Source organism: Phalacrocorax carbo, chromosome 1 (genome assembly GCF_963921805.1).
Source record: "Phalacrocorax carbo chromosome 1, bPhaCar2.1, whole genome shotgun sequence".
NCBI lineage: Eukaryota > Metazoa > Chordata > Aves > Suliformes > Phalacrocoracidae > Phalacrocorax > Phalacrocorax carbo.
Window position 1 is genome coordinate 163,028,688 of NC_087513.1, and position 18,593 is coordinate 163,047,280.

The 18,593-nt window shown below is 39.6% G+C and overlaps 1 protein-coding gene across 4 annotated transcripts in view; it reads right to left on the reverse strand.

The window, feature by feature from the left end:
• Positions 1 to 18,593, reverse strand: part of GPC5 (glypican 5) — a 773,121-nt gene that overhangs the window by 616,048 nt on the left and 138,480 nt on the right. For all 4 annotated transcript variants that reach the window (XM_064440689.1, XM_064440690.1, XM_064440691.1 and 1 more), the window contains exons 4-5: positions 4,566 to 4,699; positions 1,306 to 1,431 (exon numbers count right to left, since the gene is read on the reverse strand). In XM_064440689.1, coding sequence (XP_064296759.1) covers positions 1,306 to 1,431; positions 4,566 to 4,699 — 260 coding nt within the window. The remainder of the gene's footprint in view (positions 1 to 1,305; positions 1,432 to 4,565; positions 4,700 to 18,593) is intronic.

Genomic DNA, 18,593 nt, shown 5'->3' on the forward strand with positions numbered 1-18,593 from the left:
ATATGTAATTACAACATGCTAACTTCAAATTGCTATTAAAACATTCGGTAGGAGCAGTACAACTCATTTGGGGAAGGGCAGCAAAAGAAAACACAGAAGGTAAAACTGGGGCTAAATCTGAAATGCAGATATCTAAAGAAAGGACATGTCATCTTGAGAATATTGTTGAAACTTTAGGACAAAGATTCCTAGTGACACTGTCAAGGAACTCCACCACTCACTGGGCCTTGGTGCTGCCAAAGCATTGGACTACCCAAGAAGATAAAACAAAATAGGCCTGTAGCTGTTTGCTGAAAGAGTATCCATAAAGTTTCCTTAGGTATCATTAATCAATAAACTACAGCTCCTACCTAACCTTTTTAGAGACACTTGAAGGCACAGGCTGTCACTGGTCCTTCTGCTTGGTACCAGTTATCTCCCACTTTCCTAACCAACCCCACACCCTATAGCCACCTTCCTCAAGACTAACTTTCATACTACCTACTACTACATGCTGTATTAATGGCATGACCTTTATAAAAAAAATAATTGCAATGAACCTTTTAATATTTTGGTCTCTGTCATCACAAGGGCTTCCTGCTCAGAGAAATACTTCTTTGGATGATGAGAGCAATAAAGCAAAAACACAGAGATCGGCTCTCTGAAAATCTTTCTGACATCCACAAATGCTCGTGTTTTGTAAGCTGTGAAATATATTGATTCCAGAGATACACATCCAGGAGCATAGCAGTTTATTATTATCTCTTCTTTGCCATTGCTGCTGAATGATGTCTCCCAAGCCACTGCATACATAAAACAATACATGTGTTTCACCTTTAAAATGTTTTATCTTCATGTCTTAACTTTTAGCTCTCTCCTGAGAAACCATATATATTAAGAGATTACTTCATTCTTCGGAGCCAGAGAAAGTTTCAAGCAAATAGCTTTAACCTGCTATCATACACTCTGTATTAAAAGGAGCATTTTATAAAGATCAAGCTCAAACAAAAATCCATATTCTCTTTCTCCAGTTGTATTTTGTAAATGCCATCCCAGCTTCTTTTCCAGTATACGTTTAGTTGCTGTAAATTTGAAGGAGAAATGTCTGAAGGAGAGTAGAATTCTTTTTTCCCTCAAAATAGAGATGCAGGGACATTGCTTTTTGCTGTTTGCAGTTGAAGCCTGAGAAAAGGAAACTCAGCGGATTCGTTTTTCGAACTAACCCTTACACATACCTAGGGAAACAATGTACTTGTCTCGAGTTTGAAGCTACTTTAGAGAAACACAAAATACAAAAGAAAAGACAAAAGCGTGTCAGAAAGGTACCTTCTTACAACATCTTCTCCATTCCAACATGGGAGTCCATCGGCTGCTGCCAACTCATTACTGCACAGCTGATCAGCCAGGCCGCCGTAAAAGGCTCTGTAGAGCCGGAGGTGGCTGATAAATTCTCTGCACAGGGGAACACAGGAAATAAATGACAGTGTCAATCAATAACATTAAGCAGTACTGCTGTTGTGCGTTTCTACAAGAAGATAAAGAATGTGCTTATTCTATTAATCTCTATTGGTTCCAATGATTTTTTAAATCAGTTTGTCAATTTTCTTTTAGATAAATTTGAATTTGATTCTCCCAGATACATTTCAGTAGTTTAAAAAGCTGATACTCTCATTGCTCAAAGTAAAAAAAAAAAATACTTATGCTCTGGAACAGGAATTATTTTCTTCCAACCTGAAATCTTCTTGCATAGTTGTGATACAGTTTGCAAGGTACTTGTACAATATACCAAAAAATATTTTTAAAAAAGCATAGGAAAAAAAAGGTGTATATGAATAAGTCTTCTGTTTTTCAAAAGTGCTATCAACTAATCCCCTTACACAGTGCTACAAATACTACAAAGAGTATTTGCTAGTGTTATGGAGCAACTCAAGATTTAGGTAAGATGGGTTTAAGATGCAGGTGCTAAATATTTAGCGTATATTTCAATCACTGTCTGAAAAATTACATCAGTCTTATCATGTGCTGTGCTGGTAGGTTATAAATTATGTATTGCTATTTTAAGTAATTGTCAAGATGCCCAGAGCTAATGATAGGTTTGTGTACATAAATCAAAACAAATGAATGACTTTTTCATTAGTATGTTTTTAACCAGATTGTGATATTTATGTTTATAAATTGTTTGCTTATGTATTGAAAATCTCTTCCTGGGACTCCCATTCCTCTTGTGAAAAATTAAAATATTTATTTATTCTAGTTTAGAACATTATACTATACTGAGTTATCTATGACCCACAGGCCCAAAGAAAGGTACCAGCAAATGCTGTGCTCATTGCCCTGTAAGGCAGCGAGCTTTACTTTGTGTTAACTTCTTGTATGGTGCCTGGAGTTGTGAAAAAATGCCAGAAATATTCTATACATTTCCCTATATTTAGTCAACGTAGGCCTAAAATGGCATAAGGAATTAAATTGTTAAGTATTGTTTACTCCAAATTAAAACAGATAAAACTTGAGTGATTATAAACGGTCCGTCATTTTAAAAGCCACATGCTCTTTCTTGTAATTGTAGGGCAAACACTGCACACAAACCACAGTGACTTAGATTTACTACACCGATTAAATGCGATATGAGTGCCCTACTAAGTCTGAAATTGCAGTTCTGAAAATCTCGGGTAGGGTCAATTTTAACTATGCATCATATAATTGCCTATGAGCAATATATTTAAAATATATAAATATGATTCATCCACACTCTCACAGCCATGAATAGTTACATCTTGTATTTCTCCATCCCCAAAACTGCATCCAGTATGCACAGTATGTTTGCAATTTTCCTCCATTTCCCATTGAGTGGGATTGATTTTGATTTTGTCTATGCTTTTGGTTTACATTCTGGATGAAAACTAGCATTTAGAGAGTCCTCTCATAGTAAACAGTTGGAATTTCTTCTTCTGCACAATCAATCCATGTATAATACAGAAATTGAAATAAATACAGCTACCGTAATATCTTGTGACAAACGGCATTCTAACAGAAAGGTCAGTTATTCAGTTTATTAGTAAATACATCCTGAGGCAAAGCTAAAGTTAATACAGAAATAATAACTGATTTCAGCCCCTGTTGATGTCTGACCGAAGTAGTTGGAAGGGCAGATGGTATGAATGTCAATTTTCACATCATCATCTTCTAGACCAGATAGCATGTAATTATAGGCAGCTGAGCACAAATGTGCAATTACAGCCAGTGGAAGCGGCAGATATGTCTTATCTGATTATTTGGAAATGTTCTTTTTTTTTCTTTTAACATTTTATTCTCCTTGCTAAAAGCTGTCTGCAATGTTAAGTTCTGGAGGAAAAAGCATTATATACTTTCAAGTATGTATGTTACTAGGGAAGGTTCTGCTTGGATTTTTTAAATTAATCTCACAATTTTTGGTGTCAAAAGCACAGAGGAATTTCCTTTTCTTCTTGTACCACATAGTACTAGAAAATACCAGCTTAGGGCTTCTGGTAAAAATAATTTAGGAAAAGTTCAGGCAGAGGTAGTCCAACACACACTTTGAAATGTAAACTTTCATCTGGGAAGCATTTGAAAAATATTAGGAAATAAGGGAGCTCTTAGGAGTCACACATTTAATGGAGTCCTTTTGTTCATTTGTTTTCCCTAAGGTAACTGTCATCAATCAAGTCTACACAGTCCGGGAGAAGCCTGTTCTTTTCTGCTAAAGCCTGTGAAAGTTGCTGAGAGCAACCTGCTGCCACAAGTAAATGGGATGTAAATAAAGTGGAGTTTGACTCGGAGAACAGCACTTCCTTAAAAACAGACTGTAAGCATCCGGTGAAGTTGCTCTTCCATGTGAATTGTTACAGTTGCCATGGGAATATAAAGTGAAATGTAAAGCAATTGTGACTCGTAAGGAAGGAAGTGATCCAGGAGGCAGCAAGTGAAGATGATATCGACTATGAAGTTGTTAAACTGAAACCTATGTCAGCAGATCTCAGACTTCCTCCTCTCTCTCCCTTCTTGTTGCCTGCCATAAAGTGCTTCCAGCATCTGAGGCAAGGGGAAGCCATGGGAAAGCAACTTTGCTTTGCGCTGCCCACTGCCCGTGATGCCCCTAAAGGCTTTTTGGGCAATCTCCCTGATGTCAGTCCAGACACCAGTTATTTTGAAACATGGATCAGTCTGGGTTTAAGTGAGCTTTTAGAATACGGTTTTGTGTCTGCAGAGTGCTAGCAATCAGAAAACATCAGGAACTTGCTTAGTGCCTGCTGATGTGCAAGTTAAATGAAATTTGAAAATTTACACATATAGCGCTAACCTTCATATTTTACCAACATTATCCACTCTTTCAAATACTTTAAACCACACCAAATGACTCTGGTCATATGTCCATTATTTCAGAAAACAAAATCTAGTAATGAAATTACTCTTCCCAAACTATAACACAGCAGACTGTGTTTTTGAAATGCTCCATTCTTTAGTTATTCTCTAGTGATGCATGCCATTGCATTGAATATAATCTGTTCTGTTGTAAAATTAATGGCTTACTTTATTCTTTCTTTCTGGCTGTAAAACTAATGTCTTACTTTCTTCTGGTGGCGAGGGTTTCTTCACTGTCTCTTGAGAACATCTTCAACCCTTGATTATCTCTGTTCTGATCAAAGGAGCAACCTGGAGACTGCGTAGGCTTCCTTACAGGAGGGCCACACACCTTGATCACCTAAAAGCAGAAAAAAGCCACGAGAAGGAAAGAATATATGTAAACAAAATTTATTATGTATCTCTCAATTCAGTTTAAGTCCATTTTAATAAGAAAGAAAGTTCTGTGGACATTAAGCTACGAAAAGTACTACTAATTGTCATCCATCTCAACACTCTATCCATAAAGAATGCAGTAAACAGATAATCAGTCATTTTACAGTAGAAAAAAAACCCAGATAACATCACTCCTCTTGAAGGACTACCAAGTGTATAAGCAAGTCACCACATGTATTTTATTGATTGTGGCTTTCTTCCTTCCTGTGAGGAAAGCCATTGTTATGCAGACAGTAACACTAACCTCAAGAGAATGTGATGTGTTGAGAACAGCAGCGTATTTCCATTCTTTTTTCTGTAATACACCCCAATCACATTTTTAATATGCATTGAACTTTGTGATTTCTTTCAGGGTTGATGAATTATTATGGCATGTTCAGCACAGTTACCCAGAGCATACAGTGAACAGTTAGCATGGTGGAGACTTGCATTACAACTTTGCAAGATGTAAATTTAATGATCCAAGATGTAAGCTTAATGATTCGGACCATAGATGTTGAAAATATCAAGGGATTTTATATGCCTGGCTTTCTGATCTAGATGTCAATAGACACAAATTCACGTGAACTCCCATTTTCTTCTTTATGAAATGTGATACCGAGCATTTTGTACAATAGAGGATATCAATTCATGTTCATAGCTCATTATTCTTCCAAGTCACTGAGTAAAAATAATTAGGGCCAAACATATTTATTACATAAGACAGACTTCATGCTGGAGATCACATCAGACAAGATATTAAGCAGACCGAACAGTGCATATCTTGTGCCAGCTACCACACATGCACTACTGCAAAATGAATACCGTATGTGATTTATGAAAACTCAATTTCAATAGGTAGTCAACTTTTTAAAAGAAAAAGGGAGAGAGGAGATAGCTGTTGGCTATAAGACAGGGATCCAATTTCTGAAGCAGAAACATATTCAAAATGCTACCATAAGGAAGAGGAAAGGGTGCATAGGCTATACAACAAGGGTTATTGTTTCCTGTCGCATTTTATATCACCAAATGTCAGAACAGGGAAAGGAAATAAATCTCACGTTTCAAGTTACCATCACACACATTAAAGAGAGAAGTGCAAGTCTTAGGGATCACCTTTCCAACTAAGAACTGCTGTAGTGTTAGTTAAGAAATAAATTTAAAATTTAAAATAAAATGAACATATCTAATTTTGACAAGTGAGTTTGTTTTTATGCATGGCGTAAATGGTGATAATGAAAGACTCATTGAATATACTCGTTTAGGCCAGTCAAAGAAGAATGAATCCATATTATTACTACATATGAATAAGTGTTCACCTTAAGAACTGAAAGTGAGGCTAAAGTTGACAATCAGTAGTCTCTTTTGGCTGCAATTCACAAGCCTTAGGCATTCAAGTTATAGTTTGAATCCCCTTCAAATGAGGTACATGAATTTACCTGCAAGATACTTGTCCCTGGACATATGGCTAATGTCCTTTAAGGGACTTAATGGGATACACTCTAAACGTCACTTGAAGTATCCACCTCACCATTTCTTATCACAGGCAGTGTCTTCTTGGACAGCATCTTAGTACATTTGTTCTTGTCCTCAAATTCAGTTTCAAATGTCCCTCACACATTTTCCACTATTTCCCATATTAGCTGTTCACAGCACATTATTCCACTCTCTTCATCAGCTTAACCGGACTTGTGTTTCCCCCCGTAAGTCTCTACACTCTTTCTAGGCTTCACCCATGCTTGTGCTAGTCTGGCCCTTCAGTGCTGCATTTTGCCACCCTCTGCAGCAGTTTATCCCATCAGTCATTCTGCAATGATATAATGCAGATCTGCCAGAGGGAAAAAATGCTTTTGTCCTTTTACTTGTCTCACTTTGCTCGTATTCTCTTACGCTTACTGATGTGACAGGGAGAGCATTATGCATATGATCAGCCTCTATGACAAAGCAACTGATGTTTTGGGTTCCCTCAGTTCCAGCTTGCCATACACTCTTCAACAATTCTTTGTCTTATCAAGAATAAAAACACAGGTTTAACAGACAGAAAGTGTCATATCCAGATGTCTGGGAAGGAGGCTCTGTCCCATGACAGCCATGGGTTAGGTGTGTAGGTTGTTGCAGGTCTTAAGCGCCTTAACGTATCTGAAAGAGGCACCTTAGCTGTCCAGGCACTCTCAGAGGCTGACTGCATGCAGGGTGGGAGCCTGTGAGGGGAGGAGAAACATAGTGGGGATGAGTCACTGACCAATGCAGACCCTAAGCAGATCAGTACCAGTCCTTTGGGTCAGGGGAAAATAGATAGATAGATAGATAGATAGATAGATAGATAGATAGATAGATAGATAGATAGATAGATAGATAGATAGATAGATAGATAGATAGACAGACAGACAGACAGACAGACAGACAGATGTCTCCAGTTATGGTAAGCTGAAAAAGACATAAGTATTCAGCTCTACTAGGAAGGCAGGAGGATCCACAGCTAACTATATTTCTTGAATTTACAATAAAATCTTAGTATATTTTACTTTGACTAAAATGAAAAAAAATAAATCAATAATTTTTACAGTCATAGTGGCTTGGAATGTGGACAATGTTTGTTTTGCATGTATTAAATGGTTGCTTCAAAACACTGTCTAATGACCTTTCTCTCTGTTTATCCTCTTTGAGTGAATGTCTCAAGAAATGCAGTGTGCAATACTGGGAGATTTGCATTAGCTGATACATTTAAAAATACACCTTAGTTTAAAATATCAAATCTGACTTAAAAATTAATTTTGAGTAAAATTTATAAACACCACAAAAATCCAATCATTATCTGAAATGTCTTTTTAAAAACTATTTTTTCCAAAAGACATTTTTTGAAAATTCTGAAAACAGCATTAGTTAAATGATAAAAAGTGTTTGTACAGCCCCACGTACACCTCCGCCACTCCCACAAAGACGTGCATGACAGTAATCATACTGCTGAGAACTCCGTTCTGTTAATGACAGCAAGAGCTCTCACAGCTGAAAGTTAGCTCACCAGCCTTCAGCAAAGTCACTTTCAGACACAGTTTCTGCAGGGTGAGCTACGTCAGCACGTACAAGCATGCACAATGCTGATGTCATCATCTGTCATCTTCTTCACATCTCTGACATTTAAACCCCTGGGACCACCGACTGACGACTGGCTTTGTGTGGTGCCGGTTCTTCTTTTTGTGTTTGGTACATCGTGCTGGTACCTCTCACCCAGCTGAACCCAATCTGCCTTTTTTTTAACTGTTCACTAGTGGCTGTCACTTTAATGTCATGTTTAAACCATTAACTGTACGTACATACATGCCAAATGAACTTTTGCCTCCCTCACTGGCCCAGTCTTCACTGGCACCCGGTTTCTTCACTAGACTTGTGCACAGGAAAAGGTCATATTCTCTTATCTTGCCTTCAGGTGCCTGTTCTCTCCGTGAGCCAAACAATTTATAATCAAAATGTCAGTATCTCATTTCCCAGTACAGGGCTGACAATAGTCTGAAAAATAGATAAATACACTTTCCATAACATGTCTGCTTTTTTTTCTGATGTCTGTTTTTTTCCTGATGCATTCTTTAGCTCTCCAGGAAGGAGTACACAGTGTAATGCCACTTAGTTGTATTTCCCGTGTTTTCTGAAGGGCTACAACTATAACCATTAGCCACATTGTTTATTTTGAGACTTTGGGCAGCAAAATTAACCTTCCAGGTAAAAATTTGTTCAGTGCCATTACCATCAGTCTTGAGAGACACAGACTGGAGCCATAACTTTGAGAGAAGGGGAATGCTCTCACTACGCTAATGACCTAACAAATGACTGTTTTGCCGCAGTGTCTAATCAGAATGTATTCTTACTATCTTCCAATTTCACTGAAAGGGTATTCCCACCAAATGTTTCCACAGAGTGTTTTTTCTTGGCTTCAAGCACAACATCCTAAAGAAGAGTATAAAATTATTCTCGAGGGGACTGAAAATACCCTGAGAAAAGCGAGACTGAAAAATCACCAGAAGTGTTATTCAGGAGAGAATTAAACATCTCACTGAATTTCAGGAAGAACTCAAGACTGCTGTAAATTTTTTAAACAGGCAACCCTCAGCAACTTACTAGGGGTTTTTCTGTTGTGTGTGGGTTTTTTTGTTTTTGTTTTTTTTTCTTTTTTCCTCTTTTGGTCAAATGTTCTTAAATACTGCTCAATATTTAAGGGCATAAAAAGAAACCTCAGAAAATTATAAAACCCCTGATTTTCACAGTTCCGACAAACCTATTGTCATTATACTCAGCATGCTGTTATTATGCACAATTTGTATGCCACAGTATGATGACTGGGTTAATTAAAAGCTCTTGTAATAACCATGCAGTTAAATCGCAATTAGTGCCACACATGAACTTTATGGCAGTTTGATTTTGCTTTGTGCAATTACGTAGCATGTCTACTTATGGTTACTTACAGTTGGGAAAACTGGAGCATCGTAAACCTTTACATTTACACAGGACTGGCAATGGTGTAAGCATTGTATCGATCATGGTGGGATACGGTCCTCTAAGTTCACATGCTCAATAGGAGAAATCAGTCACAGGGGTCTTTTTCCACTACAGAAATGGTTCTTTCTGATCTCAGCATTTCTACTGAAATTATTTCACATCAAATGACTGGAGCAAACTGAATGCAGAGTCCTGTGGTGCACTTCGAACTAGAGATGCCAAGTCTCGGTGATTAACTATGCCGTAATCTTTAAACGCCACCACTGTGCCAGGAATCCTGAGACTCTCTGTTTCACATAGGGTCATAAGCTGTTGTGAAATTCACTGAAAAGATGAGCATCTTCCAGTCTTGCAGCGTGTCTATAGTCTGCTTCACTTGTTCTTACTGCTGTGCATAGAGTAACAGGGAACAAAACACTTCTCTGGGTATAAAACCTCATGGACTTAGACTCAGCTCTAGCTGGGAACCAGAACCAGGAGTCCAAAAATTGCCCCTTCTTTTAACTGTTTCACGCTTGTTTTGGTAAGCATAGCAAGTGCTGTAAGTTTTTGATACATATATATCCAGGGTTTCCTGTAAATGGGCTATGTGTCAAGTATTCACTAGAATGACACAGTCTTTCAGACCTGTAAGCCATCAGTGTGGCCATAGTCCATGCAGGCATTTAAAACTGCTTTTACTTAATGCATGTTTTAGTTAGTGATTAGTCTGGTGGCTTTCAGTTCTAGCTATCGGATCACAAATTTGCCACCATCCCTTACAGTTAAATCCCCTCAAACACTCATGAGCTGAAGCCTAATAACTCTAAAAAAAAGCTCGAATGAGATGGCAGGGATGGACTGGTTGAAAATACATCTGTTACAAAAAAGATGTGGTTAAGTTAATTTTATTTCCTAGGAATACACAAGTGAATACTTTCTTCGAGAAACAGATTCTTGATGAGTCACAAGCATTTCCAGCAACATATTACTAACCAAACTACCTGAAATATTCATCCAGAAAAACAATGCATTAAATATTTATGAAGTTTCCTTGATTCAGATTTAACCCTTGCAAGTGGATGCGTAATACTTTCAGGTAGATGGCTGTGTGTCAGACAGAGTAGAAAAAGAAGACCAATACAGCATGCTCTTTTTTTGCACCTCATTCTGCCAGCTAGCCTCTGCGAGCAGCACAGGAGCGGATGGTGCCTCTGCCACGAGGCAATACAGGGGTTTGGCACTTTCCGATCATCCAAGCAGGTGAAAATGAAGATTTCTCAAAGTAAGATTAGCTTCTCCTTTTAACTTGTAATAATCTCCAGCTGAGCTCCAGCTGCAGGAGCCAACGTATCCACATGCTCAGCGCCAGTTTCGCTGGCTTGTCTTCTTCTAGGTAAACCACAAGAGGGAGCACCAGCATTTCAGTATTTCCAAGCACCTGAGCACGGTTTTATCGTTGCTGCTTAAAGCAGTTGCTTGTTTAGTATCAAACTTCTGTTGCAAAGAAACGTGTATTTTGATGTGCGAGAGCGTGCACATGTGCGTGGGAGATTAAAGTGTTCCCTACTGAGACAAACCCAAGTTCTTGGAAACAGGGAGAACAAGCGTTCGGTACAATAGGCTGCTTTTCCTTCAGAACAGGAAAAAGATGTTAACGAGATTGTCTTAGGAAAGAGCAGTGGACTACCACCAGTGTTTACAACACAGGAACATCATGCAGAAACAGTGTATTATTTCCTTTGTTTTCTCGTACATTTTGTGTTCTTTATCTGTGACTAGTTGTCTCTTTCTCCACTGTAGCCTCAGAACTCTTGGCAATATGTCTTAGGCATCCAGAACACTTAAGCAAGCTCTAGAGTTACAGTGGCAACTTATAATTTTATAAGTTTCATACATAGGTTTAATATTTTTACAGAACTTCCAAGAGAAGTCCAAGACAAGCTGAAAAGGTGAAAAACGCCCTTTCACCCATTGTGAAAAACAGCCTAGAGAATTACAGAGTAAAGGTGATACTTAGAACAATGCATGCACAAATTATTAAACACTCCATTTATAATCACCTGCAAGACAAATCTTAAATGGACTTGCCAAATAATGATAATTTCAAAGCAATTTTATTCAAAATTGTAATTAAAAGCTCGGGTCATACATGAAAATGTGCGTTTATAATTTTTCAAGTGAGATAGAGTTTGAAGTGGTTTCAAGCGCAAGAAATAACCAATCCATTTCAAAACAACATTGTTAAATGTAATAGTTTGCCCCACACCCAACCTGATGGTATTGAGCAAAGATAAATTCAAACTGCAGATATACAAAATACAGACTCACCAGCAAGGCAGTGGTAGCCTAATCAGAAAAAAACTAAGAGGATTACATGTTGCAAAAAAATGACAAAATTTTCTGTAATATATAAACAAAAGTACAACTTGGAGATAGTGAACTAATTATTCCACTCTGTTTGGCACTAGTGCAGCACCAATGCCATTGCTGTACACCCTTCTGGGGAAATCAACCGTCAAGATGGAGGACCAAGGAAGAGACAAAAAAAGAGTCTACAAAGCAGGTGTGTTTTTTTTTTTTAATCAGTGATTTTTTTAAATGGTTTTGCAAAAGACTGCTGTCCAAGCTGTTGGATTCTGGGAGCCACAGTCCACAACTTTCGTGTGACTGAGAGTGGTATCTTCCTCCTACCTCCCCATCTACCCAAAGCAGTGCTCCAGCCCAAGTTCTTGAGACTGTTCTCATATCTTGTCAGTTTTTAATTATCTCTGACTTCCTTCATAGTTTTGCATTTTCTGATTGTAAAATAAAATCTAATAGTCCATTAAATATGAGTTTCTTAATACACTTTTAATTTGTGTCTTCTGCTCTTTAATTACTAAAACCTTAAATGGTTTTAATTCTGCTGTTCCTTTCATGAGGGACTAATACTCAGCAAGTCTGGCAGTAAAAATAGTTTCTCCTTCTGAATGGGGGTGGGAGGGAAGGAAATGATTTTTTTTTTAATGGCTTAATGTCAGGGGAAATCCTAACGTTCTCAGCCAAGCCACCCTGCAGACAGAATACAGCACTGCCAGTTCAAACTCTTCAAAGGCAGTTCAACAAAACTGCTTCTTGTGAGAGGCTGCCAGCGCTCCCGATCCAAGTCTGCTTCAGTGGATGCCAAGGTGTTTCATTTATGTTCAGTGAAAACACTCTGTGGTTCTCCTCTGAAAAGCAATTATATAAAACCGGCAGTAGCCCTTTCCAAAGATCAGCTGCCTGTGTGTAGTTAGACTGATTTATCTATGCTCTCTAGTGGTTAAAATACACTTTATCGCTCCTTACTTCTGTGTGCCCTGCAAGTATGGCTCTGACGTAGAGGGCTAACGTTACACTTTCTTGTCTGATACACACAGAACTGTTCATTAAATCTAAGCCTAAGTCTATCCAGGGTCACCTGTGTAAGCCAAAAGAAATTCAGTAGGAAAGTTACTGTCAATGAAAGCAGAAATGAGGATCTATAACCTTTATCAGGTATGTTACTCACTTAAAACAAAAAATATATGACAACTTACAATACATAAAGAATTTGTGGAAGCAAAACAAGTTGGCTGAGTCAGCATTCTGCACGATGTGTTTACACTTTGTGGCAGGCTGCAATTTATGTTCAAAAATTGTGAAGACAAGAGCAGTTTTGTAAGTTCTGCAACAGAATTATGTAAGACAATAAAATCACACACACAGTAATAGTCACAATGCATTATTTCCTTTAGCATAAGACACTGTCAACAACTCTTTAGATAATTGGATGGTTACCTTTTCATGATAATTAAGAATCAAAAGCCATCTGGAAAAAAAAAAAAAGGGAAAAACCCGCTATCAGTTAGTCGGCATTTCAGAGAACCTAGGTTTTTCTCCCCCATTCCAAACTACATCTTACGAGATCAGTGGTTTTGCTTCCTGGGTCTGTATATTGTGTTCCAGTGTCTCCTCACCCTCTTATTTGAACCTAGACAAACCAGTTTTCTTTGGTGATCTTTTGTGATATACAAGACAGCCACTTATTCATACATGTTCATGTCATTTCAGGAACCAAAACAGTCTGAAAAACTATGTTGCTTCAAAACCTCTGGATTTGCCCTCACAAAGTTTTCCTCTTCCAGTACAAAGGGTTGGTAGTGACTTAAGGGCCAACTGAGACACCAGAAGTCTGCTCAGCGAAGTGGTTCTCTTTGTGAACAGTTATTCTGTTTCACAATGAAAAAGGAAGACCGGAGAAAAAAGAAAACATGTACACAGCCTACAGAAAGGATTCTCAGTTGACTTCTTCCTTTACACTTGTTCATGCCTCTAACTTGGCTTTGGGGAAGGAGTGGAAAGCCTCCTTTCTTCTCTTTCTGCAAATACAAAGTACGAAACTCCACCATTTTCAGCCTCTTGGAGCATCTTCCTTACCTTCAGTTCAGCTCCCCAGTGGACACATTCAGACAAGCCTGTCATGGTGCCAAAGGAGATTTAGACATCTAGCATGTCACCTAGAACCAGAACACGATGGCAGCCCAGACTGCTTACTCCACATTTTTCAGACCTCTGAGTTCCTATGCAGTCAATGGCAGAGGAAGTTCATTTTTGATCTGTGCATTTTGCTCAAATTTTGCCTAACCTTCTGTTAAAAAAAGAAAAAAGGGAGGTATATTAAAGATCCTATGCTCTGCTGATAAAACAGATCTCAATCTTAAGAAGGAAGTGCAGCAAACAGAAAGATCTAACAAAAGGTCCAAGTTATTTCAAATTGTGAAGTGGATTTGCTCTAAACACATTAAATAGGAATGCATAACGGATGCCATGATGTTTTCCTAAATTATTTACTTGGCAGTCTATATTGAACATACCTTACTGAAACCTGCACTCCTCAGCATTGCTTGCCAAAGACATGTGTGTGTGTTGATAAGTCCAGTGGGTTGACCTTGGCTGGCTGCCTGATGGCCACCCAGATGCAATCTCACTCCCTCTCCTCAACAGGACAGGGGGAGAAAATGAGATGAAAAAGCTCGTGGGATGAGATAAAAGACAAGAAGATTGCTCACCAGTTACTGTCATGGGCAAAACAGCCTCAAATTGGGGAAGACCAATTTAATTTATTGCTGATTAAAAATAGAGTAGGATGGTGAGAAACAAAGATAAAACTAAAAATGCCTCCCTCCTAGCCCCCCTCCCTTATCCCAGGCTCAACTTCACTCCTTTGTTCCCAACTCCTCTGCCTCCTCTCAGCCCCCCAAGTGCTGCAGAAGGGGCAGGGAACGGGGCTGTGCTCAGCCCATAACACTTTGTCTCTGCTGCTCCTTCCTCCTCACACTTTTCCCCTGCTCCAGCATGGGTTTCTCCATCTGCTGCAGTGTGGAGATCTGCTCCACCATGGTCTACTGCCCAGGCTGCAGGGGCACAACCTGCTTCACCATGCTCCAGGGGCTGCAGGGGAGACATCTGCTCCAGCACCTGGAGCACCTCCTCCCCCTCCGCCTTCTCTGGCCTTGGTGTCTGCAGGGCTTTCTCTCACACATTTTTCCTTCACTCCTCCCTCACATGCATCATTTTTGCGCTTTCTTAAATATATTTTCCCTGAGTTGCCACCACCGTGGCGGTGGGGCTCAGCCATGCCCTGGGGTGGGGGGGGCTGGAGCCGGCTGGAGCCGGCTGTGTCTGGCACGGGGCAGCTCCGGCTGCTCCTCACAGAGGCCGCCCCTGCAGCCCCCTTGCCCACGCTGGGCACCTGCACCCAGTGCAACAAGTAACTCCACTGTAGGAGCTGCTGGGGAGGAACCTGGGCAATTTGGCAAGTGAATTTTAAAAAGCACTTTCCAGAAAAGCGTGAGACATGAACTTGACACTGGATTTGAACCTCTTCTCACCAAAGGTGAGAAATATGAGCTCTCTCATTGCCATAAATGAAAGGAAAATTGGCCGAAAGAAGAGGAGTTGGAAATTATGTGTCTTGAAACAGGTACCAAAAGCTGTGCCACCATGTACTCAAATGCTGAGGAGCCAAGGAACATAGCAATTGACTTTATTTAGAAAGACATGGTTTCATGGCTTCATGTTCTGCTCTTATATTTAAGAAGTTCCTCACAGAAATGAGTGATTCCAGTGCTTGCCACAGATCTGACAGTGTATCATAAACCTTAAAATAAAGACACTAACAGAATATTAGCAAGTGTATGTCCAGCAATGTGTACCAATTTTATTTTTTCTTTCCAACTGCACTTGAGAAGTAATGCCCTGATAAATGAAAGAAGATCCTACACTAACATACATTTTTCAAAATGTGTGCATAACTACGGATGCATCATTGCCTCTGCTAATATATTATGCCTGATTTCAAGCCCTTTTTCTACATATTAAAAGCAAGTAGACCAATTGCACTGGAAAAGGACACTGATTTTGAGGCGAATTCTGCAGCATAGAGCTTACAACCGGGACTCCATACGAGAGATGCTCTGAGATGCTATCACCACTATTTTTATGTTTAAAATTGTAGAGGATTTTGCTGTTATTTGGAAAACATCAATTTTAGTTACAAAATCTGTGAAAGAGCATGGGCATTTACTGTGGTAGCATACAGTCTGCGGCTATAGTCAAGACTACAGAAATAAGGGTAATACTTCAGATCTCAGTAAGTGCAAGCTACTGAAATACGCAGCAAGGATGGACCAAACCAGAAAAGATGGGAAGGGCTGTCAAACGACCAGGTACGTTTAGGTAGGAAAAAGGCTACGATTTAATGAACACAACTTTTCATTGGTTACAAACAAGCCATATACAATTGCTTTGTTGATTCTCACTTTGTTTTCAAAGTTCTCCATTCTCTTTTCTGATGAACAAAGCCCACTTCAGCTTCAGAAGAAAACATTTTACAGCAGCAAGGAGTTAAAAGCTTTGAAACAATGGGGAAGTGAAATATAACACTGGAGGACTCTGAACTAGATGGAGGTCATGACACAGTACACTTACTCCATGCTACATTAAAAAAAATGACTGATGTATTAAAATATGTCATACTTTACTATACAAGCACCACAGTTTTTCACAGCTACATATCAGATGCATATCTGTGAATGGAGAGAAATGGAAGTGATGGTGTTCAACTGTGTGTTAGGTTAGACATCAAGCCTTCCTTTAGAACACAATGATATCAGAATACAGACATGTGTAACATGAGGACTTTAAATCCAATTGCTGTTCAGCAGTTTCCATAAATCAGTTTATTTCAATCTTGTGAAGAAATTTAAATTCATCAGTTTATCAAGTAATTTAAATTCAGCAACGTAATTACGGCAAGAGACATATGCCAAAAGCTTCAGGCAGAACTCCACAATTTTATTGCAAAGTCTGGTTTGCTGAAAATTATATATTTGATTTTTTACTTTTTTAAAAGAAGTATCAAAGAACTATATGGCATGTTGCTCACTTGGGGTTTGTCTTTTACAAACTGGTAATGGGAATACACACTTGCTGAAAGTTAAAGGAATACGAGGCTGAGTCTAGTTAGATAGTTTGGTGATAAGAACAATATAATTAATTTTCCCACAACATCAAATTTAGGTTGTATCTGTGCAATCTCTAATCCAAGGCTCATTTTCCCTCCAGTTTATCATCAATACCTCCACTTCTCTTGAGAACAAAAGCAGCTATTGTTGATATATAGCTTTGCGACCAACTCCTTTGAGAACCTCTCGGCTACCTTATCATCCTGTCCTGGGGAACTTCATCCAGGCTTTGAGATCATATAAGGACCGATTCATTCACTTTTTTTTTGACCAAAGATCTGTGATATAGACAATGTATACTGTCTTGTACAGACTCAGTTTTAACAGCATATCGTGGTAGTGAATACCTTGCATGGCAATGTTCATCAGCCATGAAAGGAAGCCAGTGCTCACATCCTACACTAGAAGAACACCGAGAACATGATTGGTTTCTGCCTTGTCCATGATGCCCATATGTGGGTCCTATCCCACCACAGCTACTGATTCAAAGATGGCTGGCTCCTTGGTAAGAATATTCCCCTGATGCACCCACCTTCTAAGTCATTTCACAGAATCAGAGAATTGTTTAGGCTGAGAGGGCCTTCTTGAGGTCACATAGTCCAACATCCCTATTCAAGCAGGGACAGCTACATTTGGTGGTTCAGGTTCACGTTTAGTTGGGTTTTGAGTATTTCCAAGAACGGAAACTCCACAGCTGCTCTGGGCAACCTGCTCCACGGAATTTCACATTTTTTAATTTCTGCCCGTTGCCTTTTGTCCTGTCAGTGGGCACCACTGAAAAGAGCTTGGCTCCTTCCTCTTCACTGGTTCATACTGGGTGTTTATACACATTGATGAGATTCCCCCTGAGCCTCTTCTCCAGGTTAAACAGTCCCAGCTCTCTCAGCCTCTCCTTAATGTGAAAGACGCTCCAGTCCCATAATCATCTTTGTGGCTGAACTCACTTGAGTCAGTCCATATCTTTCTTGTACTGAGGAGCCCAGAGCTGGACACAGCACACCAGATGTGGCCTCACCAGTGCTGAGCAGAAGGAAAGGGTCACCTCCCTCAAACTGCTGGTGACACTCTACCTAATGCAGCCCAGGAGGCAGCTGGCTGCCTTTGCTGTGCAGGTGCATTTCTCATGTTCAACTTGGTGTCCACCAGGACCCCCAAGTCCTTTCTTCCAAAGATGCTTTCCAGTCAGTCAGCCCCCAGCATGTACTGGTTCATGGAGTTATTTCTCCCCAGGAGCATGATTTTTCATTTCCCTTTGTTGAATTTCATGAGATTCCCCTCAGGCCAGTTCTTCAGTCTGTCAAGGTGCCTCTGAATGGCACAACCATTGGTGTATCCTCCCAGTTCTGTATTGTCTGCAAACCTGCTGAGGGTGCACTCTGTCCCATCAGCCAGGCCATTAATGAAGACATTAAACAGTATTTGCCCCAGTATCAACCCCTGAGGTACAGCCAGCTGTTCTTTGTGCCAATGATCACAATCCTCTGGCCCCCACCACTCATCCAGTTTTCAGTCCTCCTCACTGTGCACTTTGTCAGCTTATATTTAAAGATGTTGTAGGAAACAGACCCAAAAGTTTAGTAAGGTCGAGGTAGACATCATCCATTGCTCTACCCATATCCTATCAAGCTGGCTGTCCTATCAAGAATATCAAGTTGGTTAAGTATGGTTTCTCCTTTGTAAACCCATGCTGATTACTCCCAATCACCTTCTTCTCCATGTGTTCGGAATGGTTTCCAGGATTAGTTGCTCCATCACCTTTCCAGGGATCAAGGTGAGGCTGACTGACCTGTAGTTTTCTGGATCCGCCTCCTTACTCTTTTG